Source organism: Pelmatolapia mariae, linkage group LG10_11, assembly GCF_036321145.2.
Source record: "Pelmatolapia mariae isolate MD_Pm_ZW linkage group LG10_11, Pm_UMD_F_2, whole genome shotgun sequence".
In the NCBI taxonomy this organism is placed as follows: domain Eukaryota; kingdom Metazoa; phylum Chordata; class Actinopteri; order Cichliformes; family Cichlidae; genus Pelmatolapia; species Pelmatolapia mariae.
The window spans coordinates 58,181,975-58,209,171 of NC_086236.1; the positions used below are offsets into that span (position 1 = coordinate 58,181,975).

Genomic DNA, 27,197 nt, shown 5'->3' on the forward strand with positions numbered 1-27,197 from the left:
CCGAGAGCGTGGCAGCTGTGTGTGTGTCTCTAAAAACCACATCCTCAGGGTGTGTACACACGCAGGGAGAGGCATGCGGAGGGAAAACATGCTTGCTGTTAAAACCCATTAGTTTGTTAGCACCTCCCAGGCTTTCCCAGATTGATTGAGATGCTTGCCTGTGATCCTTGAAGGGGGAAAAAGAAACTTTTGTTCACACCCATTTGAGCCCACAGGCCACCCAGAGTGGGGGAGAAAGTGGCATAATTGGTTGGTAAAGTACACTTAGGTCACTGGAACATTTAATAAGGTGTTTGGGTAACACTTGTAACACCTTTTAAAACAAATGTACACTGAAGGAAAAGTTTAAGAAAGCTGACAATCCCTCAACAGGGACTAATGAAAGTCTTTAAGTCTGAACATTATATAGCAGCAATTTCTGATTTAGGTCATGGATTAACTGCGTGCTTTACAAAAGACCTTATTCAACCTGCTGATATTTTAAATCCTGTATATCTCCCACTTTTTTTAACCCTCTGTTCTTTCTCCCTCCAGGCTCTATGCGCTGTGGAGCTTTGTGGTGGTCACGACCTCCGTGACCAGGACTGCCAAGAGGAAGGTGAGCCATGAGCCATTAGATCGTTAAGTTAGCTCAACACACAACAGTGTCGCTACAGAGGGGTGAAAGGTGACAGCAGTTGAAAGGACAGGTTCACCTTCTCTTAAACGTCACTCACATAATCATGTACACTGAAAGAGTTACAGGACATGAAGGTGTCCATCCTGTCCTTACTGCCCGTGAGGACGTCCAGTGAAAGACAGATAGCAAAATATGTAGTCATCATGTTTTATGCAGCTATTGTGAGACTTTACCAGTCAAAACTGAAAAAATTAAGTGTTTTTTGGTGATTAACATTCCCTCTATGATTTACTTTAGCATCCTCGTACTGCAACTAGGCGAGAAAAGGCCGTCAGGGGAAGAATGCTGAAGCCTGAAGTTTGCAATTCACAACAGCATCTTTTAATTAAACAAGAACAGCAACCCTATTTTTAGCACTTTGAAGATGAATTTAACAGATGATCTGGTTAAGACCAAAGCAGACGTGTGCTGCTTGGCCCAAAAATTCATTACAGAGTAAACAGATTCAGCAACACAGAGCACCACATTGGAAACTAGTTGATCATTATTGTTTTATTGCTACTAAATAGTTTAAAAAAAAACAACCCACATCATTAATAAAACTGCTTTTAATGCCAAGCATGATGATGATGGACCTGTTGCATTGCTGCAAAAGTAGAGCCAGGTTCAGCTTTAGTTATTGGATGAGTTCTCTGTGGCATTAGCTTCTTTCAGGTGAACGTCACACCTGTGTTTCACCACACGAGGACAAAGACACTTCTCTACCTATAAAGCAGCACGTCATTGGAAAGAACGTCTCTTGAAACATACAACAACCATAAGAACCAAAGCTTACTGACTTATAATGATCAGTGTTATATTCAATCAGTCAGCCAATTTCTGCGTCACGTCGTTGACCTTTGTGTCAGACTCCTCTCATTTGTACTGTATTGTACATGTGCACATTTCTTTCTCCTTTTTTAGCATCATTTTTATCACTTTATTCACGTGAATGTTCTTTGCAAAGTGCTGCATTTTTATCTTGAAGGCCACAAGCCAAAATGTGTCTCTCTGGCAATAAGATGAAAGTGTAAGATGAAAGAAGGAGGAAAAAGTTCTCTTCCACTGGAAACCCACAATGCCACTAATGATTAAAGCCACTCTTTCACTGTAATCTGGCCGTGTGAATATTGTTTTAAAAAACGGCTTTAAAGGGCAAAGTCCCACCAGTGTGATCTTGGAAAATGACTGCGCGGAGGGAAGACATATCTGCACCCCTGACTGGTCCAGGCCTGGTAGAGGAGCAGTGTCGCTGGAGTTTAACCAGTAGTTCCAGAGGTCGGCGGTGGCTGCTGTGGGGGTCACTGCATGGAGCTCGTTAATGGTCCCAGTTATGTGGCAGCTGTGTTTGATGTCACTCATTACGACAGAGCACGCCTCCCCACTTCCACACACACACACACATGCGCGCCTCGACCCCCTCCTCATCCTCCTCACTTCTTTCTCTTTCTTTTTCTCCCACCCTCCTGCCATGTTACCCCAGTCCAAGACAGGAACTTTCTTTTTTTTTATAATCTGGTGGCGAACTGGCGGATCAGAGCATGCCCGCACATGCGCTCAGGCTTATATTTGTCCCCTCTCTCCACTGTCCACAAACAGTTTGTACAAGATGTTTACTTGCACATTTCTGCCAATTTAGACATGCATTTACACACTTGGAAAGAGAGAGGAGAGAAGCGGAGCACAGATTCACGTTTTGATTCGTTCTCAATGGAAACTTTTGTTCAGCTCGCATGTTTGCAGGTCTGCCAACCAGGCCAGCGCTTCAGTTATGAAACGAGAGGAGAAACATTTCTTTATGACCACAGAGGAAGAGAGCAAAGCCTGAACTGGCACCAACATACATGCATTCACACACATTCATATGGACAAACAAGACTGCACAGAGCAATCAGCCCTGATTTTTGTCATTTCTGCAGTGCGTCCATATGACGCCGGCTCCTCCTGCTCACAAGCTGCTGGCAGGTGCCCGAGTCTCTCCTAAGCCTTGGCGAAGGATAGTATGTGTAGGATTTATATTTTGGCCCCAGAGGAAGGAAATTCATGAGACTATAGCTCATCAGTGAACTCTGTTTCTGTGAAGAAAAAGGATTTCAAGAGAGTTTGGATTTTGCAATGGCAGTTATTACTGAGTTAAGAACTTCTTTAAATTATTGTCAGGGTTTGCAAGTTTCACCCTTTGAGTCAGAGTTGCAGCTGCTGCAGTGGTTTGTTGGAGCACTTTAACATACTTAGTGAATTTTCTTTTCCCTTTATAGACTTTTTTGACCTTTAAATCTTTAAAAAACTAAATAGCTGCAGCAGTTTATTGAAACATAGAACATAGAAATACAGTATGTTAGAGTTTGTGCAATTCTCATGAGCTTGTAAGTCAAGATTTGGTACCTTTATTCTTCAACACAGCATGAACTCTCTGAGGCATCTTTCTCACAGTGTCTGTAAGTAGTCTTCAGGAATAGTTCTCCAGAATTCTTCAAGGACTCTTGAAGAGCTCTTCTTTGGATGTTGGCTGCCTTTTGTTCTGTTCTCTGTCAAGATGATCCAACACTTTTTAGTAAAGTGGAGGTCCGGGTTGTGGGGAGGGCATTTAGTGTATTTGCAGTGTGGGATCGTTGTGATGCTGAAAAATGAAGCTGTTGCCAATCAGATCCTTTCCTGATGCTATTGCATGGTGGATTAAAATCTGATGGTACTTTTTTTGCATTCATAATTCTATTAAGATTTAACAAGAATGTTCAAAGAAGAACTTTGAAAGACTTTCAGAAAGCCCGGAGAACTATTGTTCAAGACATCTTTAAAATTTTACAACAAGGTTTTGGAAGAGTAGCTTGAATATGTCAGTAAAGGTGATCACTTCATCAGAAACAGTTTTATTGTGTCACACTTGCCCTCTTTGATATAATGCAATTATTATTAATATTAGTAATAGTATTATCATCATCGTTTATCTTTGATACTCCTGTTTGGATTTTCTTCCATTGAATGAGATTTTAGGATGTTGCCATGTCTGTCTGATCTTGGCACTGCTTTTTATTGACAACTTGTGTGTGTTTGTGTCTCAGGTGGCAGGTCGAAGGTCCAGACAGGTGTTTGAGCCTGCAGCAGGCGTGTGGTCAACATGGGGGGAGTGGTCAGAATGCTCTCAAACCTGTGGCGTGGGCATCTCACAGAGGAGCAGGAAGTGTTTACCTCCACCTCCTCAGCAGGCCCCTCCACTATCCCACTCTCCACCAAACTGGGCAGGTTATCTGCCCGAGGGCGTCGGAGATCCTGCCGTCTCACCTGTGCGTCCCTATTATCCTCCTCGTTACCCTGGGCAGCACCACCTGCCTTATCGCTCTACATCAGTCTCCACCAATCAAAACCCAGGATTGCCTCTTTATCGGGACACACCCGCTGAAGGAGGAGGAGGGCCTCCCGTACCAGCGCAAACCAATCGATCACCTCCTTTGTACCAGCCAGAATTCTCCTCAAACAATCAAGACCCCGTGCCTCCTGTTTTCAGATCTCCCTACCGTGCGCCAGCACACGGCTACAACCAGCCAGCACGGGTCATCAGGCGACCAACCAATCCTGGAGCACTGAGAGCAGGAGGAGGGGGGAGCAGAAGGTCGGTCTCCACCAGTCGGGAGGGTTTACCTACAAGAAGGTTAGTGATTTAAAAAAAGACCAAAAAACACAGCTAATTTTACTTAAAGAGCAACAGTTTGGGTGCACCACTGCACCTGTAACCCACCCAGTTGTGACGTAACAGCGTAACAAAACACCTTAAGGATGATGAACTATAAACCACCAAGTCAAGAAAAACAAGGTCCAAATTTAAGGATGCTAATCTACGTAAGCTTCTTTCCATCACAGTTACGGCACGTATCAAAAAAAAAAAACAAAAACCAAAAAACAAAGAAGAACATTTACATTTGGCCTTACTCAGCACTCTTGAGTTCGCTTTTTCCAGGAAAATGTCAAAGGAAGTGAGTTTTGCATCGCTGGCAGTAGCAACGGCGGTTTGTTTAGGATAAATAGACAGACTCAGTTGTTTGGATGGGGAACAACAGCAGTCGCCGTGAACAAAAACACAAAAAAAGATTGATCACCGGGCGTGAGGGAAGGTGTGATGTTACAATAATGAAAGAAACTGCCGGTTTGTTTTCAGAGTAATGTTTGACTGACATGTTGAGGTTTCATTCAGGTGCCATTAGTTAAACCGCTGACATTGTTTAAGCGTTACAGGGTTTGTTATTATGTTTCAAGCTTTGGGAACTGGCGTTTTGCCCATCTCTGTTTCTGGTATCTACTGTATTATTACATCATTACGTCTGGTTTTTGTCATCCAGACAGGCAAGGCATCACCCTCCCCGCTCACCACAGTCTGCTGGCTGTGTCGTTTATAATAAATTTACTCTGCCTCTCTGTCTATTCTCCTTTCTCTTCTTCATCTGCCTTTTCTTTTTGACCCTCAGGTCTTCCAACATCCGTCCAGGTCAGTTTGGATACGGTAGAGTTCCCTTCTCTCTGCCTTTGCATCGTCAAAACCGCCAAGCTCGCCACACTGTGAACGGCACTGAAGATGCCACAGTAGCGCCCGAGCAGGCTGCTCCTGAGGACATCATAGAGAGTAACAGGGGAGAGGAAGAGGAGGCTGGGAGGGATGAAAGGGACAGGCAGGAGGAGGAGAATGCAGAGTGGGAGATTTCTGAGACACCTGCCGCAGAGAAGGTGCCCACAGTGCCCACCACCCGCCCTCTGCTGCGACCCTCTCACACCCATACACAGCACGGGAGGGCCAGAGGGCAAGTCCCACCCTCTCGTCCCTTATCACGTTCCTCGCTACCGTCTGTCTTCAGTAACCGCCAACGGTTTGACTGGAGCTCCGTCACTGCCCCACCTCCACCCGTCCCTCCTCTGTCGCGGCCCTACTCCCCTGCAGCCGGTTCACCTTTTTCCCCACCTCTCCACCGCAGCAGCCCTGTGCACAGAGACAGGGAGCTCCACACGGCCTTCAGTCCCCAAGCTCCACCTGCCGGAAGCATCTACCCCTTACAGCACCCGCACGTCTCACACCTGGGGATGGAGTCAGGCAGAGAAGGTGGGGCTCCTCGCACGTACACATGCGCAGGGCCGGAGAAGGAGTACCGCAGGTGTTTCGCGCAGGTAAGACCTAAAGATTGTGTCCAAATCTTCACCTGTGAGTCTTCAACACACAATTAATTTTCCACTTAATTTACCGGCTTCACACCCAATCATTCAGTCTGCAGTCGCGCTCGCTTCGTATGCGTGCCATGTGTTTTAGGGAGCAGTCAGGCCACCACGCAGTGAATATTTGATAGGTAGACCATTCTCCAGTTTCTCCAGTTCCAACACTAGCTGGTTGTCTCTGAGCACTGAGACGGAAAATGCCTGCTACTGCTTCCGCTACGCCATGCCATTTGTGTATTCTGGGACACAACCAGAACACACATTTACTCCAGTGAAACTACACAAATAATTAAGCACATGTGCATGTCTTTACAGCACACATACATGTGAGTATAAACACCGTGGGTGTTACTCTGGGCAAATGCGTGCACCTAGCACATCTGGCTCGGGCCCTGCATTGATTGCCGTCTTATGATTGGGGTTGCGACCTGCTCCATACCTATCAGTGCAGCACAGTGAGACCTTTATCTGAGCAGAGAGCTGCCAAGAAGAGGAGCCAGAGACACCGACGGGCTGCTCGTGCCAGATGGGCCAACTCACTGTCAACGCACAGGTGAGAATCTGGGGTCGACCTCGCAGCAAATCAGGCTTCACTCAGGCGAGAATGCCGCACTTGATTTCACTCAATTAATTGTGAGATTTAGAGTGGATATTGCGGATAAAGTTTCCGAGCAGTACAGCAGGTATTAGGTGTATCTATGGTGCCATTTCAAGCTGACCTTACTTGTTTAAAAAGGGAAAATAACTCAAAGCACAAAGGCTCTGCACATATGATAGTATTTTCAGCCATCAGCTGCATTCAGCCTGGTAGGATTACAATTGGCAAGCTTAGACGTTTTCCACCTCTTGCTATGGCTGCTGTAAATTAACAGCAGACTTCCACACAACCTTCAGCCATCGCTGCCATTTTTCAACTATCAATCAGTCAAATCTGGTCTCTGGAGAGGGCGACAGCACATGGAAATTTACATATTTCAGCTCCAGTAGCCAATAAGCATGAACTGTAGTCAGGCATTCATAAAAATACCTGATTTATAGACACTGTGTGATACCTGAGGATCAAATTAAAATGCTTTCGTGCACGTGGCAACAAGTGTCCAAAGCTATTTTTCAGTTTTCTTAGCTTTTCAGCTGCTTTAAAGAATGATTGGAATTATATTAGGACTAAACCTTAGATACATGCGTAAAAGCTAACCTCTCCCTCTGCAGATGGAGAGACGAGTAAACAAAACTGAACGAAACATGGCACTCGAATCACGGCAAAAATACCCAGGGTGACATGTGACTGGGTTATTTATTCCAGCAGGTCTATCTTAAGTGGGCGCGCAGGAGGACGTGATAAGACTGGGCTCAATGAACGCCACACTCACATGCGCACCTACACCCTCCTGCCCCCACAGTCCACATCTACAGCTTGCTCTCATCAGAGTGGAAGTAGACACTCGAACGGGGCACTCACGTTGGCACTCACAATCCCTTGACTTTTCCCTCTGCAGATAATTTGGCAGCCTCTCTGCACTTGTCTTTTATCCCCCTATCTTTCTTTCCTTCTGTCTGTGTCCTGTTCTGTGCTCAGTAGTCCCCATGTTAAAACAGATTTAGTAGCTGGCAGAATACATGACCTGTGTGTGCCAAGAGTGCTAATAGCAGTCCTGTGATGGCTGAGCCTGACTCATTGGGTTACATATTTACCCAACATTAGCCTCTGTTTCAGCCTCTCTTGCTGCTCCAGTAGATTGTTGGTTTTATGTGTCTTAAAAATAGGTTCAAGTCCTGCTGAATGCAAGACTTTGCCCAGGCTTGTATGAACTGTATATATAATGTGTGTGTTTGTAATTTAGGGAGTGAGCCAGATCTGGAGAATGACACATCCTATTATCTATTAGGTGTGTTTGTCAAAACACGGTGTGCCTGAGGCACATTGCAAGTGTGATTGGCTGTTGCAGTGAAGCAAATGGGGAAGCAAGAGAGGGACAGAGGAAGCGAGAGGGGCCAAAGGTCAAATGTGCAAGATGTGTGCGTAAGTGTCAGAGCGAGGGTATAAGGGGAGGGTGGTAAAGGAAGTGACGCAGTTAAGTAGTAGTGAAAGGGAGTACTGTTTTTAGAAAATGTGCCCATAGTAGTGGGAGGGCGAGCCAAAGGGCAAGGGAAGAAAAAAGGTGGGGAGGGAGCAAGGCGGTGAAGAAAGAGAGATGGAAAATGAATGAGTGTTTCGGTGTGGAAGGATGGGGACAGAGGTGTAGAAGGAGGCGTGGTTCACAGAAGCAAAACAACTGACTTGGATGGAGAGGAAGAAAAAGATTCTTCTGGAAGACGAAGTTTATGTCAAAGGAAGAAACAGATTCATGGAAAACTGTGTGTGTGTGTGTGTGTGTGTGTGTGTGTGTGTGCGTGCGTGCGTGTGTGTGTGTGTGTGTGTGCGTGCGTGTGTGTGTGTGTGTGTGTGTGAGAGAGAAAGAGTTTGGGTTCATGTGTGTGTGTAACAGGAGAAGAAGTTATTCTGTGTGAGGAAGAGTGGAGGAGAAGGTGAAATTTGAGAAGAAGAGGGGAAAAAAGAGTTCGAAGCAGACGTTTCACAAAGACACCTCCTGTCCCTTCCTGTCTGAGGTCTTTCTAATAACTTTCTGCGATCGTCTAAGTGCTCCATCTTGTCTCAGTTCCTCTTTCTGTGCTTTACATGAGTGTAAATATTTACATAGAATCACTAACAGTGAATACTTCTACATCAGCAAGTCAAGGAAGCGATCCTCAGACCCAATGATGTAATTTATAGTCACGACCGGCAGGACATCCACCTCGCACTTTCCAAAAAACACAGTTTTATTAGTCCTAGTTTAGTGTCCTCTCTCTATATCCAGTTTCCTCTTAATTTATTGTTCTTGTCATTGACCTAAACCAGTGTTTCTTCCTTTGCTGTATTTCTCAATTTGGAAGCCAAGATAAACTTCAGTCCCCACCAACAAAAGGCTCTTAGGTGAGATTTAAGGTGAAGGTTAGAAAGATGAAATCAGAAAACTCCTGCAGTGGTTCTGTGCCCACCTGTCAGTTACAGAGCCACAGTTTGAGAACCACAGGCTTAAAGCAACATTATTTATGACCCTCCTCAAACCAAACTCTTCATCTTGATGAGACAATAACACAAAAGATAATGCATATAATGCTTTTATGTATTAAAATTTCACTGATTTCACTCCTACATCTGACCCACTTCCACAGCACTGTGCAAAAGTCTTGCACCACCCCTCATTTCTTTACAATTTGCTAGGAAAATGCAAAATAGTATTGATTTATTACAACATATACAAACATACCTGGAATACTTTTGGTACTGATCCCCAACAGCACTGGCGGAAATGCTGCCCTTTTATAGATGGCTGTTGTCCCTCTCTCCTGACCTCCTCTGTACATATGATGATTAGAAACACAGATTTTTCAAATTTAGATTAATCACTCCATAAGTTTCCAGTAATTTTCAGCTAGGTTCTTCTGTTTGGTGTACAAATAAGTACGGATTTATTCTGGTCAAACTGCATTTTTTTTGTATTGTCAATTAAAGAAATAGAAACAAATAAGATGTTTTTCTAACAGGCTGCTAGAAACAAATTCCCCATCATATAATTTAATATGGTTCTTTCCCATTTTGTTTGTTATGTGTAAACACAACACTGGTTCATCCTAAGTTAGGGGCTTTTTTTCATGGTTGAATGATTCATAGGTCAGTGTTAAGTGTCTTAACAAACAAAAAAAATTCCTCTGAAACTGATCTGGTACAGGGAGTGGACTGAAAATGGAGAACTTTGAAAGATCTTCTAAACTATCGCTCAAAACCACCAAAAAAAATGTAGAAGTCTGGTCCGTTGGAAGCAAAATATAAAGAAATGAGGGGTGTTTCGAGATCCTACAGACACAGCACTGTACGTTCTGGCCATCAAGACAAGCACACTCCTGTTTTCAGGCTGCTGCAGCGAGTCAGATGATCTAATCACACTCTGTCATTACAGAAGTGGTATTAAACAGAAAATATATTATGACTAACAGAGCTGAGGAGCCACACTCCTCAGCTCTAATGAGTATGTGCTGGCCCTGCCACGCTCACTGCGGTTCCCAGGAAGTGACAAACAGGCCCAGATGTGCTGGGTTGTGGCATGAAACCACACAGACTCATTCACAGGGATCTGAGCTTTATGTGCTTTTGTGCATTAACAAGCAGAGCTACCTGCTTTTCTAGAAAAAACAAAAAAGCAGGTGCTGCCTGCTTCGCCTGCTTTTAACAGCTACTGCGTCCTGATTACTTTCATGTTCCTTTGATCTCTTTCGGTCTGTCTTTAGTTAGCTCCCACTCGAGAGACGTAGCACTCGAAGAATCGTGAATTAAAACCACAGAAGTACAACTGCCAAAGAAAAAAATATAACTTTAGAAAACTTTTATTTGGGGGCAAATCAATAAACTTTTTAAGCCTTTTTTGATCAAATTTGGCTGATGGCTGCATATGTGCGGTGTTTATGCCCCAGTGAGCACTGAAATTAGAGTTAGTTTAAATTAATTTAATTTAGTAACGTGCTCTGAGACGTTACCAAGACAGCTGCCTAGTGGTGAAAGCCCCTCTTAAAAGCCTGCATCCTTTCAAGAATTTCAACATTAATTAACGATGTAGGCTGTTATTTGTTGGGTTGCACACTTATTTGCACAGTCATCCAATGAAATGCAGTTTTGTCTGCACTGTAAAAAAAAAAAACTGTCAAATTTACGGTAAAATACCGGCAGCTGTGGTAGCCAGGAATATACCGTGAAAAAAATGTGGAATCTGTAAAAGACAATACGGTATACTGGTTTTGTAACCCTAAATTTTAAGGTAGACAACGTACTATTTTACCAAAATCATGATAGAAAAAAACAAATATATTTGTCAATTATACAGCAATTTAATGTAAAAAATGCAACTTTCCATAGCTTTTTACGGATATTTGCAGTAAAAAAAAAGTTATAATATAATAATATTTACAGTAATTTGTTGTTAATTTAACAGTAATAGGATAGACCCTATTATTGTAAAAAACTGTAAAAATAACAGAAATATGTTAAACCTTATTAAAACCTTTGACAGTAAAAAACACAGTGAAATTGTATAACAAATTACAGCATTTTATTTTGACCAGATACATTTTACGGTAAATTCCTGGCAACCACAGCTGCCGGTATTTTACCGCTAAAAATACAGTACAATATGAGGAACATAAATGGTTTACCGTAAATTTTACATTTGCAACCGCTAAATATAGAAAAACCTAAAGATGCTCATATATAACCAAGGTAGTGAATATTACTGATAAACAATGAGAAAATTTGACATACCATTTGAAAACAGACTAAACATATCATTTTCTCTATTCCTACAAAACAGCATAGATCTTGAGAATACAGCATGTGTCCATATATATGGCTGGTAATCCATGGAGGAATGAATAAACATGAAACAAAATATTACCTGCCCCTGACCTATCAACACTAATGAGTCATTGGGTCCTGCCTTGGTGAAGGAAAGGACTCAGTGGAGTTTCTAATGCGCATGGTGTCGAAGATACAAGCTCTGCAGGAGTACTTCAATGTCCATCAGGAGTTCACTTTGGACTGGCAGGATCCCCTCTGCAGCAAAAAATGGACAAAGTTTGATCAGTGCTTGAGCAAAATGCACAGAAATGAACAAAATGTGCTGCCAAAAACAGATCTAATGATAAATGATTTCTTAAGTGTAAAATATACAGTTCTTAAAGGATAGCTATTGTCAAAATGCAACCTGGGCTGGTTTTTTTTTTACTGTAAACGAGACAAACATATATCTAAAAGCATAATTACGACAAATGAGCCGTTTTTGAGATTGACCTTGATTTTGTTTTGTGGTCAATAGCCAGTGAATGGGAATACTAGGGGGCCAGGTCATAAATTTGAGCGCATCAAAATCAATACAGTAAAAAAAAAAAACAGCCCAGGTTGCGTTTTGGCAATATTTATCCTTTAAATCTACTTATGTAAAAGTGATACATAGACAACCCAGCCCTAATCACAATCACAATTTGTTGGAAAACGTATTTAAGTTTCCTATTGATTTATCATAGATAGGGCTGTGCGATATGAGCAAAATCTCATATCCCGATATAAGAATTCTATCGTCCCGATAACGATATAATTCACAAAAATGTAACATTTTCTGTAAATTCTGTGAATCTCGGGCAGCTCGTCTTGCGGGAAGTGTTTCCAGCTGCGCGTCATGTACTTTGAGTCGAGTGTTTTAACCGATGCATGAAACTATACATTTTTAGATATAAGTTGTAATGGCCGCCGTTTTCTTTGTATTTATTACACGGCGTGCTGCGGGGAAAAGCCTGTTCTAACCTTTTAGTCTAAGGTTTATTTTTTAAACAACTGTTGGCTCTTTTTTTTACTTCTCATCTGTAAATAATCTGCTCTTTCACGTGATTCAGTTTATTTTGAAAAGTCTCAACAGGATCTTGAGCTTTATTGTGAAAGGTTTATGTGGAACATAAACAAGCGGACACGCGATGCTGTTACCGTCGTTGTTGCTAACCACAACGCATAAAAACAGGGGCTTGTCCGTCTGTAGTGTGGTTATATTAAATATAAGAGAAAGAGAGAACTTTAAGAAATTAATATAGCCACTACAGTGACCGTCAAAACAATGAAAAAATACTGCCGTAAACAGTTTATTTTGTGACAGCACGAAACAAACGATAGTGTAAATCATCCGATATATATCGTTATATCGAACAGCCCTAATCATAGAACTTGAAGTTAATGGCTGAATGCATGGTGATGAGACCTATCATTCAATCTACATTTTATAGCGTATGAAACTGCTCACCTCACTGCTCACTTGAATAATACCACTGCTTACCTCTTATTGAATCTTTGGGTGCAGACTTAATTGAAGAGCCTCGTATAAACAGGCAGGGTGTGATGTTTAGGGAAACCAAAGAGTACAGGCGCCATCATTTCTGCCAGAAGACTCATGGGGTGCACCGAAGCTTTCATTGTGGACTGGCTAGATACCTTCTGCATTCAGAAAGAAAACAAGAAGGGCATACACCATAAACAATAATAACTGACAAAAATAATGAGACAAGAAATTAAAGTAACAAAATAAGTGCAAATCAAGTTTCCCTGTGTTGCAGTGTAGCTGAATGTTTTTCAACAATTTGATTTACGGTAAAACACATACCAAATATTTCCAGCCAAGGTTTGTTTCAATCTTCAGCATGTTTTTCCTGCCATTGTCTTGAAACTGTTTCATCTGTCCCTCTCATTTGATGCTGTTTATAAAAAGAAAACAGCAATATTGTAAAGGGAAAAAGGAAAATGAATTTAATGGGAAAAAAAAGAAAAAAAAGATTATGACCTGAAATCTCACCATTTCCTGAGAGTCACAGGTCCTTTGAGTATCCTTATGGTTTCTGCTCAAATTCAGTGTCTGAAAAGGGCAGGAACAAAACAAAGCTTTTTAATCATAATAAAGACAAAATAAGACTTAGAGACAGACAACAAAGAAATGTGTAAAATATGTACACCGAAAGAAACAACGTGGCTCATTCCGATGCAGTTTACAATGAAGCACGTAGCCCCTTGATGACTGAACTACCTTACCACAGAAATTACAGATTAACATAACTCCATGTACTTTGGTAATTCCTCCCTAGCGAATTAAGCAGCCAAACACAGAAACTAATCCACAGCAATGCTTTCCTGGCGACAGTAATGCTAACTCAACTCACAAATGCTAACTAAATTCACAACCTCACTCGTAAAAAACGAACTGCTAAAATTATCTATAAACGCTGGGCTGGTGGATTTTTATAACAGAGATTACTTGAAGTTGCATGTACTCACCTCACCTCGAACTAATTGTAAGCTGCCAGGATGTCTACAAATTCCGAAGATGCTGTGGTCCAAGCAGCCATAAATGGCGCTAATATAGGAGTTCAAAACTGTGTCCGTTAGCGAAGCCAACTTGAGTCTCCTGCATGAAAAAAAGAGCGGTTGGCACACAGCTCAGCAGCGCGCCGCGCTATTGGTCATTTTCAGGTGACGTCATCCCGCAATGTAACGTCGCTCTTTGTTTCTTTAGGAGGAGGTTCGAATTTGATCAGAAGTCACGTCTGCAGACCGCTGCAGCCACGTCTTGCCTTGCTTCCCCTTTTTTTGGTGAAATGGTTCGCTCATACTGCACAATGTTGCTACCAGAATTTTTTTTTCTCTGCAATTCGAACGTAAAACGTCTGTACACAGTTTACCAGCAGTTTAGCTACCAATCAACAGCGATCACACAAACTCAAAATTTAAGGCGGACCCACTTAAGGTGGTCTGATAATATGGCGTGAAACACAACAACATAAAGTTGTTTTAAAATAATAATTAAAAAAGATTATTGAAATCAATTTTATTCACAACCATGAACTTTATTTTTAACATCTTCTTTTGCTGTTGATTTTTTTTATCAGAAGGTTAACAATGATAAACTGCAGGCCTAACTTTTAATCTGTATATCAGTATCTGAATTTTAAAATAAAAAAAAATACTATCAATTTTATTGTCTTTCACTGCTGATATTTCCTTTTTTTTAAAATGGTATTTACTGGTTGTATTATTACAGTGGACCCTATTTTTTAACATCTTGCTTCTGTAAAAATGAATGTTTTTGTTTGCTTAAAAATCTACAGCTTTATACTGTGAATTCCAATGTGCACAACCCCAAAATATGTAGTTTTACTCAAATAATACCGTAAAATCTAAGTGTTTCAGACATTTTCAGCATTACAATATTTAATTGTAAAATGTATGCATATTTTTTTGTTTTCACAGACAATATTTATAATTTCAACATTTTATTACAGTAAAAAACTATGTTTTTTCCAGTCTCACAATTAACGGTTATTCAATCTATTTAATACAGTAAAAGGAAGTTTTTGGTTTTACGCTCCATTACCGTTGGAATTTGACGGTGTTTTGCTGTATATTTTACTGACTTTTGTTACAGTGTGATGCCTCCTCCATCTCCCAGCATGCTCAAGATGACTTTTAGCATCAGTGCTCAGACCAAGTTTATTATAGAACTAGAACTAAACTTAAAGCTAAATCGAGAGTTGAGAGAGAGAGAGTTGTAATAATCTCACCATCTACGTCTTTGTTAAGATAATCAAGTAAATATTGAAGGAATTCAAGCTGAAAGGCTCATTAGATAAAAATGAGGACATAAATATATATTACAAAGTCATATAGAAGATGTTCCAGTAGAAATAACCTTAATGCCATATTACATCACCCTCAGGGACATCTCAGCTCTTAAAGATGAATGAGATTAAACATCAGCAGCTCGGAGGTGAATTCACTGAGAGATCAAATATTTCCAGGTTCAGACGGTTGGACTCTTTTCACACTTGCTGCTTCTGTCTCTCTCTCTTTCTGAGGTCCAGGTGTTATTAAGAAAGTGAGGGTGATTTCTGGGTATTAAAAACATTCTGGTTTAAAAAATATGTTGTGGATTTGTAGAGCTGCTACATGGAAAGTGAAGCATGGAAATTGGCATTTCAGTGCTTTGAGCACAGCTTTGGACTTGTTTATTGATCTTGTGGTCACAGTGTTCTTTTCTTTTCTTTGCTCAAACCCACATTTCTCCCGAGGACAGCATCAATGTTTCTCGCCATTCTCCCACCTTCACTCGTTGCCTGTTTTTTGATTAGTGAGAAATATTTTCTTTAGGGGACTCATGACACCCCCCGCCCCGCCAGGTCATAGCTGAAAGCTGGGTGGCGCCCTATGAAGAGGCGGCACACGGCCTCAGTCACAAGATTAGGCACAGAATGTTAATCACTCGGGACAAACCTATACACACACATATGTCAGCGTATGTCACGGATTTGCATGCACGCAGAGACTGATTAGTCATGCTGCGAGGTGATTCATGGCTGCAGGGGCCGGCCGTCAGTTGTTTTGTCTGCATTGTGCTGCAGTCATGCTTGAGGAATGACCGGCCAGCCTTAACCTGTATTGAGGCGATTTTGCCAGCTGTGCAGGCGTGGGCTTCAGTGGTGAATAAATGAGCAATGAGCAAGATGATAGGAGTGTGTCTTCAGAGGTTTCTCTGCTGAGACACGCACGGCGCTAAAGGTAGATCCCGACCAAGCTGCGGTTTGGCTCGTGTTATTGGTGGATTTCGACCTGTCACTTGTCAGTGTCAGAGTATATCGTGTCCATTATGCAGCAGTATAAAATTTCTTTAAACATAACAAAACTGTGAAAGGTGTTAGAGGTATTTATCCAGCCTTCAACTTCATCTAATTGTCTGGGCAAGAAGAAGGCACAGAGAACAGACAGTCTGACAAAGGATTATATATATTATACATATTATATATACACACAGAGGTGAGACACAGGCACAGGCAGTAATTAAAGTCAGACAGTTGCAAAAGAGGGAAAAGAACAAAAACAGAAAGTAAAACCAAATCAAGATACGTGAGAAAATTAATGTTTAAAGTGAAACTGAAAGCAACTAAAAGACAATAACAGAAACAAAGAGATGTTGGAAAGTTAATATACACCCTTTTCAACTTAATAAAGTATGAACATTCATATTGATACACCAAAAACCTGCATCTGGATCCAGCATTGGTCACAGGGCTGTTTCCAGGATTTATTTGAACTGGGGTGACGTGTCAGGGATCAGAATATTTAATAAGAAATTCAATCAATGTGAAAGACTGGTCCAAAACTCGAATGCCACAATTTTCTGTCTCATACACAGGTGTGTAACCCTACTTAAGTAGCTTTATAGTGCACAAGTGGTATAATTCAAATATATTTAAAGTAACTAAGGTAAACATACCCCTTATGCCGAATGACACTTTTTAGATTCATATACAGTATATAATCAGATCATAATTATTGATTTATGTGTATTCGTTGATGTGTATATCACTTAAACGTTCCAGCTTATATAGTATATAAGTATAATATAGTATCTTAATGGATAGCTTGAGCTAAAATAATGCAGGATTTGGATTATTTGGATTAGCAAAGTAATAAACAGAAGACAAATAAATAAGGTTTAAAATAAATGCTGTGGAGAAGAAAATACAAAATTTGAAGTAAAAGCAGAAAGTAGCATAGCAAAGATTACCCAATTAAAGGAAAAGTACTTCAAACCTGTACTAAATAGAAAATTTACTAAGTGGCATTCCTAATGGTCCTGTCCAAGCTTTTATCCAATGGAACTGCCCAGTGTAAGGCAAAGGAGTTTGCGAAGAAAAGCGTCTGGACTTCTTTAAGTTGCTTGAAGACGTTTCACCTCTCATCCGAGAAGCTTCTTCAGTTCTGCCCAGTGTAAGGTTAACAGTACTATAGTCCAATGGCGTTGGCCAGGACGGTGCCAGACAATCTTCCCACAACCCCCAACTACTACCACCACCTATTCATGAATGATCAGTTGGGCTCCTTAAACCTTAATTCCTAAACAACATCCTCACTTAAAATTAAACATCACATTTTACTTTTCTAAAACTTCTCATTTTAACTTGGATACACAGAGTTTTCTGTACTTTTTGCCTCTGTGCTACTTTCCTTTAACAAATGCGTGCCGAGTATGGAAAGTTGAGCACAAATGCTCCAGGGACTGTTAATGATCATTATGATGATGATAATGAGCATTATTATTATTTAAATCCTTTATTTGAACAGACTGAGATCTGTTTTTCAAGAGAGAAGGGTGTACAGAAAACACACACACAAACTGAGACCAACAGCCACACAATGAAACAACACATTATATGTGATTACAAATAAAGAAAAACATGTGTAAGGGTAGTTGCAGATAAATAAATATAACCTTTTGAGATGTTTCAGTGAAATCCAAGAATGTAGCTACAGAGTTTATTTTTGCAGCTCATTCAATCCATTTACAGGCAACAAAGTATTCAGAGATGATCATTAATTAAGTCACGTTGCCGTGGTAAGTGTGTGTTTCAGCTGTGTTGTGTTAAGGCTTCGGCTGTTGTGAATGTGTGATGTGTTTCTGTGGCTCAGAAAATATTGACCAAGACTCCTGCAGCATTTAATGTCTTCTGGCCGGTGTTCAGCTTCCGGGTTCGTTGTTGACGTGTTAATTAAAGCTGCGTTCCTCTAAGGGACCTAAGAATGCGTATAAGTAATCTTAACTTTCTAAACTAAATGAATTGTGGTTTTCGTGATCGCATTTCTTTTACAAAATATCACGAGTTGGCTTAAAGCAAAAAGTTCCATATTTTGTTCCTCTGCAGAACTCATTAGTGTAGTCTGGGTGTTTGTTTCACATTCGAGTGCGATGTGTGATCAGGGCTTTGGCTTGTGTGGCATTTTTGTGAGTGTGTGCAGAACAAAGCCGTCACCCCGTCTGCTCCACATGTTCTTATATATACTGCGCACAGATCTCCTCCCCCCCCCAGCCTGGGCAGTAAAACACATCTATAACCTTCACAGCTACCGTACAAAAAACACTAACTGTCCCTCTTCCTCCAGCTGCATTCACTTTACTCTCACCTGCTGCTATACGCTAGTCTGTCGCTCAGTCGCAGACATTTTTTTAAATCTCTTGCCTCATTTCTTTTGTGTTTACAGCACAATCTCTGAGCTGCTCTGACTTTATCAGATATGTTTGGTAGTATTTCATTAAACTAGGCAGCGAGGGAGTGGGAAAGTCCACTCTGGTGGAATTTGAGTCTCATATTAATGGTTTTGGCCTTCATTTCTGTAACACAGCATTTCTTAAGTTAATTGCTGAGATCTGTAATCTGCAAAGGAAATTAAACACGCAAAGAAACAGAAGTAATCAGATGATAATCAAGGTGTTACACAAACCCACCGGTTAACCTAATCTGTGTGGGAATCTCTCCATCTATCATTCCTTATCTTGAAAGTGTTTTTGCCTTGTTGGCCCATTTAATAACCTCCTTTTCTCCCCTCCATCCCTTATGAGGAGATTCGCCCCTCGCCCTGTGCTCACAGTATACCACTCCTTACAATTACACACAAATTATCCTCCAGAACCATGAAACACCAGAGAGCACGTCGCCTTCTCTCTTCTGCTTTTCCCCTCAAACCGTCTCCGCTTTCCTCCCCTCTCCATTCAGTCCATTGTCTTTCCTGACGTCCTTACACACCCTAGACTTCTTTTTTTTAGAGCAGAATCCACTCCTACCGTCTTACATTCTTTCTTTTTACATTCCTTTTCCTTTTTTTTCTGTACTGTAGCATCCCACGTCTGCACACTACACCCTGTGCACATGTGTGTTTGTTTATGGGGTTGTTGTCCGTTTAATGTTTGCAGGCGAACACACATGCCCTGCGACATGGAGCATATCCAGTTTAAAACAGGGCTCTGCATGTTTATGTGCAGCAGAAATATTTACAACCAGTACCAACCGTATTTCACACACAAATCCGGGCAGATTTGCACGGTCCCCTGAAAACATAAGGTCGCATACGTGCGCTGACCTTCAAGGAGCCCGTATTCAGTCCTATATTCAGTGGATGTGGCTCGACACATTCCCTTATAAGTGGTCTTAACCAAATGTGTATCATATCACCCATAAATTATGCCAGGTTAAGTCTGTTTTTTGAGCAGCGAGGACATGTGGTGAGCCGTACCACATAAAGTTTCATGAGCTGGTTTCACACTTTGACAGAGGAGAAATACGAGACATAGCAGATACACACACACACACACACACACCAGTATGAAAATGCGGCTGGGGGGGGGGGTTCAGCATCACAGAGTGCATGCTTTGATGGTTTATCCATGAGAATCTTTTACACTTTGTCGCAGAGGATGGTTCACGTGGGAAATGTTGCTCTGTGTGTGAGTCTGAACCTTAGTATTCGCTCTCCCCAGACGAGCTGCTAGGAACTTTCCAGCTGTTTGTGACAGCTGTGTGCGTGACGAGAGGTTCAGAAAAAAAATACAAGAAAGAAAAAGAGGAACGAATCAAAGAAAGTAAAAAATGAAAGACAAGAAGATTGCAGAGCTGACAGAGATTAGAGTTCCAAGGAAATCTGAGAGCTCCGTGTGCGGCATGCAAGAAAGTGTCTTTGTGTGTGTGCGTGCGTGCGTGCGTGCGTGCGTGCGTGTGTGCGTGTGTGTGTGTGCGTGTGTGTGTGTGTGTGCAAACTCCTCGGGAGGGTGATTGTGGTTTACCACAGAAGTGACACCTGATGAAGCTGAGTGTGTGTGCGCTGGTGGGAGTTTTAAAACCTGTTATTTAACTAAAAATGAAAACAGTGTAAGACTGCTCTGCAACGAGTAAAAGCAGAGAGATATTACTGACTAAATGCACTGCCCTGCACGTCTTTTAGATGTTGATGGTATCTGTGGTCATTGATTTATTCTTCAGCAGGACAGTGATGCCAAACACAGAGCTATCTTCAGCAAAAACAAGAAAGATTAGTTCTGTAGCAGATGGTCTGGCCCTCACTGAGCCCTGGTCTCAGCGCGATGCGGTCAGTCTGGGATTGTGAGCTCTCCAACTCAACACACTCACCAAATACCTTCAAAAGCTGTGGAAGTGTACCAAAGACAAGTGGCACTCGTTTAAAGGCAAAGGGTGTAGTTTTTTCCTTTTTACAGCACTTTTCTGAAGGACTATTGATAAATGCAGAGTGATAAAGATAATTTTTTTTAAAACAAAATATCACAGGACTGTGTTCAAAGGAAATCATTACATGGCATCTTAAAATTATGGATCCTGCTGGCAAGTAACTTATCAAACACACTTTAAAGGCTGATTCTGTTCATAACGTAGCTTGCCATCACCAGTGTGTGAATGTGTGTGTGAATGGGTGGATGACTGGATGTGTAAAGCGCTTTGGGGTCCTTAGGGACTAGTAAAGTGCTATACAAATACAGGCCATTTTTTACCATAACATTTATGGACAGAGATTCAAGGCACAGCCAAGTGGCATGGGCTTTTTGGTTTGGTGGCCTCAGGATCACCTCTCTTTTGGAGGATGATGTGGTTCTTTTGGCTGGATTATGTGGCGAGTCTACGCTCTCAGTTTCCAGCCAAGTGTGAAGCAGCAGGAATGAGAACCAGCACCTCCAAGTCTGGTTCTCAGCTGGAAAAGGTTTCAGTTGCAACTCCGGGAGTTGCCCCAAGTGCAGGGGTCTAAGTATCTACATTCCAACCCTCACCTATGGCCACAAGACGTGAGTAATGACCTACAGAATGAGATTGTGGATACAAATGGTGGAAATGAGCTTCCTCCGAAGGCTATGTGGGCTCTCCTGTAGAGATAAGGTAAGGAGCTCGGGGAGAGGCTCAGAGGAGAGCTGCTACTCCTCCATTTGAAGGAGCCAGTTAAGGTGGTTTGGTCATCTGATTAGGATACCTCCTGGACACTTCCTAATAGAGGTGTTTCAGGCATGTCCTACCAGGAAGCAACCCCATTGTAGACCCAGGGCACACTGGAGAGATTATCTCAGCCTGCTCGGGAATGCCTTTGGCTCCCCCCACAGGATGAGCTGGAGGAGCTGGCAGCAAGAGGGAGGTCTGGGCATCTCTGCTTAGGTTGCTCCCTCCAAGACCCAGACCCGGATAAGCAGCAGAAAACAGATGGATTGATAGTAAAGCATACTCTCCTCCTTTTTGACTCCAGTGGGAATCATAATTTAAAAAATGAGCTTTTTTGTCATATCCAGCATAACTTTAAACCAGTGGCTTAATTCCTAAAATCATCAGGAAACTATTTATTGAAGCCAAAGAGCAAGTGAGATGAAGAGTTATATTATCCCTTAGACTTCAATACAACTGGAAATCTTTTTGCAGCCAGTGGAGTCGCCCCCTGCTGGTCATTAAAAAGACTGCAGCTATAAGACACAACCTGGAAGCTACGCCAATCTTTATGTTTGGAAATGAGTAATTGCACTTATTGTGGCTACTTCCTCCTATTTATAGTCTTAATTCTAAGTAAGGCTAACTGACTTCTTATTAATTAACTTGAATCAATGAGGAAGTGGCATTTTAATGTTATGACAAGTTAAGGTTGAGCATTTACTGTATAACCATTTATAACCAGGCAGGTTTCTAATGTGAGCCATGGACTGAGGCCCTTTTCGTAAGGCAGTAAAGATGATTAATGCGGCACAGTGAAGAAGAAACTACAGTCTAATACGAATATTTGAATTTACTTTTTGACTCTAAATATTTTTTCCTGTTTAGCGCAGCATTTAATGGTTTTTCTTCTTAAAAACACTTGTGTGTTTTGTGTGTACGGCAAACCTCAGCGAGTCATAGCCGCTGCAGTGTAAACCAGCAGAGTCGTGTCTGCCTGATGTCTCAGCTGTCGTTTAAGTGCATGTATGATAAAAACTGTTTCCACTATACGGCTCCACAAGGACTCTTCTTAAGCGAGCACAAGCTGGACATGTGTTCTTACACACACACGCATAGACACACACTCGTACATGTGCTCACACAGTCACTCACATTCTGTGGCCATGCACCGAAAGCCACGGTGGATTTATGTGAGCAGCCGCTTCCAAAAAATCTATTATTTCCATATGGTTCTTATACTCTCGCACACTGGCCAGAGCAGCATGGGGAGTGCTTGTGTGAGTTTTTCTCCATAACAGCATAGCGTGTTTGTGCTTACCTCTGTGATCTCAAGTTAATTCTTCCCTTCTTTATTAGCTGCTTGTCCTCAACTTTTCCTCACTCCACCCTTACTTCCCCCAGGGACTAGGAGAGAAACGGCCCTCTGTGTAATCTGGGGTATTTCACATCAGTTCAGTTTGTGGCATTAATTGTTTGACCTCTCTCTGTCTGCTTTGGTGTTTCTGTCCTGCAGGTGTGCCGAGGAGGTGCACTGGACTCCAGGGCGGAGCAGTGTGCGGCCTTTAACACCCAAGAGTTCATGGGTCGACTGTACAACTGGGAACCTTTCACTGAGGGTGAGAACTGAGTTAACACACACTGTAGTTTAGTGGTGAGCTGCACAGTGCTTCAATGTTATAATAGGCTTATTGGGGGAATTAAATGGTATGATGGGGGAGGCGGGGTGGGGGGGAATGTGTGTTTGAGTGAGTTAAATATTTCTCTGGTATGAGTGTGTCCCGGCTGGCCTGCGCTGATTGCCCAGCCCACCACAATCCCCGCTCTCTGTCGTTTGAGCAGGCCAACATCTGCATGCAGCTTCGAGGGTGGTGAGAGTCAATAGAAACAGAGAATGACTGGAACCCAATCTGCTTTGATTCTTTGCACCGAACACTTTCCCTCTTCTGTTTTTCTTCTCATTTGTCCAACATCTCCCTTTCTCCCCTCCTCTCCTGCCAAGTTTCTCCTCCCAACTCTGACTAAGCACACAGATTCCTACTGAGTGAGATAAAGAAGGAGAAAGAAGGACGGGGAGAGGGAGGTGAGAGGTGATGGGATGCGAGTGTTTTGTCACATGACCGCTGGGAGCAAACGGAGACAACGTGGCTTGGGTGCGTGTGTGTGCGTGTCTTTGTTTCTTCACACAGAAGTGTGCAGCTCCGTGTGTTTGTTTACTCTTTGGTTAAGTGTGCAAAGGTTCGCAGCAGTGGAGCTTGTCTTTGTTTTCCAATGCTGGAGGCAAAGAAAGAGAAAAGGCTCAGCGGATATTTGAGGAATTTGAGCGAATAGGAAGGGTGAATATTGCTTGCATGGAGCTGAGGGAATCGAGGAGGGAAAGAGAAGAGAGAAACACAGCTGTGGGATGATATCAACAGTATTTGTCATTAGAATTAGAAATATGTGCTTGAGCCTGTGTGTATTTGTGGTATTAACATATTGGCAAGAGTGCTTGTGCTCTAGATGAATAGCTTAATGGAGCTCAGATAAAACAGAAACAGGGGGGGAGAAAGCGTTTGCTCATTCGTGTTTGTGTGTCCGTCTGTCTTTGCACTTGTGATTACTGGATGAGCTGGATGAACTCCTTCGACCCACACAGACACTGGGGGAAGCACAGACCCAGTAACAGTAGATCAGCAACACCACCCGGCCTGCACACAAGTACATTAGTTTGACAAATTTTGTCAAAAAGAAATACACAGTTAGCACACTAGTCCAAATATAGACAGCACACACAGCTGAGAACGTCGAGTCAGTAGAGTTTACTCATTAAAGTAGAGCACGACATGCGATCAATACAGTAAAAGTTAAAGTAGCTCCAGTTAATAGATTATTTAATGGAGCAGATGAAAGCAGTTCAAAGAGTTCTCCCACTGAGTGTTTTATCAACTTCCAGCCCACTATCTTGATTTTCCATCCTGTTTAAGTTTGCTGTTATCACTCTTGTTTTTGGTCGCAGCAGGAAGCTGTTTTTAATGTTAAAGCTCCATAAACCGACTGTTTATGGAGCTGCTGAATACTGTGGAGCAGTCGTGGAATCAAAATAGGCTGCATGTACTTTTGATTGAGCAAGGACCCCTATGGCCAAAAGAAACTTCTTTCCAAGCTAGTGTCATTTAAATTTGGAGATCCATCTCTGTTCTGGGACCTCGCCATGCTTTCATGTGCATACACACTGCAGTGCAAAATCAAGCAGGCATCACTGACAACATAGCTGGGGTGGAGGTGGCTTGCAAGGTGGCTTGCAGGTTCTAAAGTACACTACATGGACAGCCCCTAATCTTGTCTTTTTTCACTGCCGTTGCCACAACTGTATAAAATCAAGCAACTAGCCACGCAAACTGCCTTTCCAAACATCTGTGAACAAACGGGTTGTTTCTTAAGAGCTCACTTGATGCGAGTGTGATATTGTAATAGGATGCCACCCTCACCACAAGCCAGTTTGTGAAATTTCTTCCCTCCCAGATATTCCATAATCAGCTGTAAGTGGTATTATTGAAGAGCGAAAGCATTTAGAAACCACAGCAGAGGGGCAAACCACGTAAAGTGCTGAGGCGTATAGCGTGTAAAAGTCACCAGCGCTCTGACTCAGTAACTCCAGCGCTCCAAACCTCCTCTGGCATTAACATCAGCACAGAAATTATATGGATTTCCATGCCTCAATAGCTCCTGTAGGTGCAATTTGTAGGCAGCCCAGTACTTTTGGCCATATAGAGTAACTGTAGGCAGGCTAAAATAATTAAATAGCATGGCAGGTATGACATTTACCAATGGGATGCATGGAAGGTGTGCAGATCCCATCATTTGGCATGTTGATAAATGTATACTTTGTTGAGAAAGTATGAATTGAGTGCTTTTGCTCTGACTTCATCTTGAAACAATAAACCTCTTGAAAGGCCCGCAGACTGGAGCGGGTGGGCATGGATAAAAATCCTCTATCAGTGAACCTATTGCAGTGTTGGAAAAACCCTAAATTGTTGTGAAATGAAAAAGTAACACAGTAAAGCGTGCTGTCTGAGCATAGTTTAAAAAGATAATTATGAGTTTTTGTCTGTTATTTGTAACACTCATACTTACATACTTACTTGTACTTGCAGCCAGAAAAAATAAGCCAATAGATGGATATCATTTTTTCCCATTACCTGAGTGAAAGGTCAGAGGCCGGTGTGTTTCAGCTGAATGCCTTGTGTTTCCCAGGGGAATACAACATGTCAGCCATGAAGGCTGTTTAAGATTTCAGTCAGACTTTGGGAAGTTTGAGGCGGATCTACAAGATTAATTCTGTGTGTTTGCACCAGAAGTCATCGCCGGGGTATCAGCTGGAGTCAAACTGTCTGCATAAACACACGGGAGCTTTCCTTTTACCCACTGCCATGTTTCTGTGCGTTTGTGAAACGGGATTGGGGGGGAAGAGATATCGCTGCATCCTGAATTGAGCTGCTGTGCGTCCTTGCCCTCTGCTTCACTTTGGGTTGTTTTAAACTGATGTGTCCTTGAGGTCTGCTGAGAAGGGGAGAGGGCTGTATAAGGGGGGGACAAAAGGGCAACCTCTGGTAGGGGGGATTTTATGGGAAAATAGTCAAAAACAGTCACCAAAGTCCACGCTTTGGCTGCACTATGCTGCTGTGCTGTGGGGGGCAGATGCTGTAGCCAGGTGACGTCACACTCGATCAGCACCGGAGATGATCCTTTCCCACTCCGCTAAGTAAACTCTATCACATTGTTTACTTCAGTCCGGTCCCATTGGCCACAACCCAGATTTTCATATCTGGCTTCCTATCAACACGCTGGAGGCTGCGATGGAGTGCTTGAGTGTGTTTGAACACTGACTGCTGCATGTCATTTTTCTCCAGCTGCTCTCATCTGTTTAAAGCTCTGTAGCACTGCATACATTTCCAGTCAGTATTTATGTTACGCGGTGCAGTCAGCTTGTGAACGTTTTCGCCTCCAAGGTGACGAGCCCTGTTATGTTTGTTCTTCGGAGTGGCGCGGCCTCGGGTTTAGAAGTGTACGTTTAAACAGTAAAGCTGCCACCGTGGTTATAAGCCACACAAGCGATGGGCCCTGACTAATTTCCTGCTACACGCTCGGCTCTGGTTAGCAGCGATTCTATAGATTTGTAAGCGCTGCACGTGCAGGTGTTGTTTTACTTGAATATTTCCTTTTTTCAGGCCTCATCCCCTCTGTGCACACCCAGCCTCCTCTCTTCCTGTCCCACTGCCTCTCTCTTTCTCTCTCCCCGTTGGAGTTTGTTTAGATGAAGCGATAGCGGGGAAGTATATTTAGGCACCATATATTCCACTGTCTGAACACTAAGCTCAGACAGGGAGCGAGAGTTAGAGCGACAGTGGAAGAGAATGAGAGAGCAGAGAAAACAGAGAGGCAAAGACGAGTAGGAAGAAACAAATGGAAGATAAAGGCTAAATTTAAAGAAGACAGTTTGGAGCTGAGACGCGCTCGAGCGTGGCTTAAGGAGACGGAGAATGAGGGAGGTGATGAGGAAGGCAGAGAGAGCATGTGTGGCGACACGTATCCCGCTTTTAGCTCCCCTGCTCTTTTCTGTCACTGTCTCCAGTCTAATCTCTCAAAGATAACTATGACAGACAGATGGAGAGAATGAGGGTGGAGGGAGAGAGGGTGGGAACGCTGCCTCTCTTTTTCCATCTCTTTCTCTCTCTCTCATTCTTTCTAAATATGTACCATATATCTTCTCATATCTCTCTGCAGTCATCAGATGGTAAACAAGGGGGCACATCGAGGCTGAAAAAAAGTACAGTTTTGCACAGTTGGATGCACAAATTAATGCACAGTAGAAATTCAAAAAGTTTGTGTGTTCATTAGAATCTGTCAAATGATTTATTTTAATCAATAAAAATGAAACATCATCATTTTGATTTGTTTTTTTCTACCACCTTATGTCAACAGCAAACTTTTCTGA

The 27,197-nt window shown here is 42.3% G+C and overlaps 1 protein-coding gene and 1 long non-coding RNA gene across 2 annotated transcripts in view; one reads left to right on the forward strand and one right to left on the reverse strand.

Moving 5' to 3' along the window:
- adamtsl4 (ADAMTS-like 4) overlaps nucleotides 1-27,197 on the forward strand; it is a 40,708-nt gene that overhangs the window by 1,242 nt on the left and 12,269 nt on the right. The window contains exons 2-5 of the mRNA XM_063486525.1: nucleotides 535-598; nucleotides 3,721-4,307; nucleotides 5,119-5,809; nucleotides 22,737-22,839. Of these exons, the coding sequence (XP_063342595.1) occupies nucleotides 535-598; nucleotides 3,721-4,307; nucleotides 5,119-5,809; nucleotides 22,737-22,839 (1,445 nt within the window). The remainder of the gene's footprint in view (nucleotides 1-534; nucleotides 599-3,720; nucleotides 4,308-5,118; nucleotides 5,810-22,736; nucleotides 22,840-27,197) is intronic.
- LOC134636514 (uncharacterized) lies at nucleotides 12,330-13,864 on the reverse strand. The gene is made up of 4 exons (XR_010095015.1): nucleotides 13,755-13,864; nucleotides 13,279-13,338; nucleotides 13,090-13,180; nucleotides 12,330-12,923 (listed from the first exon to the last, which is right to left on the reverse strand). It is a non-coding gene; the product is annotated as an uncharacterized LOC134636514 (long non-coding RNA).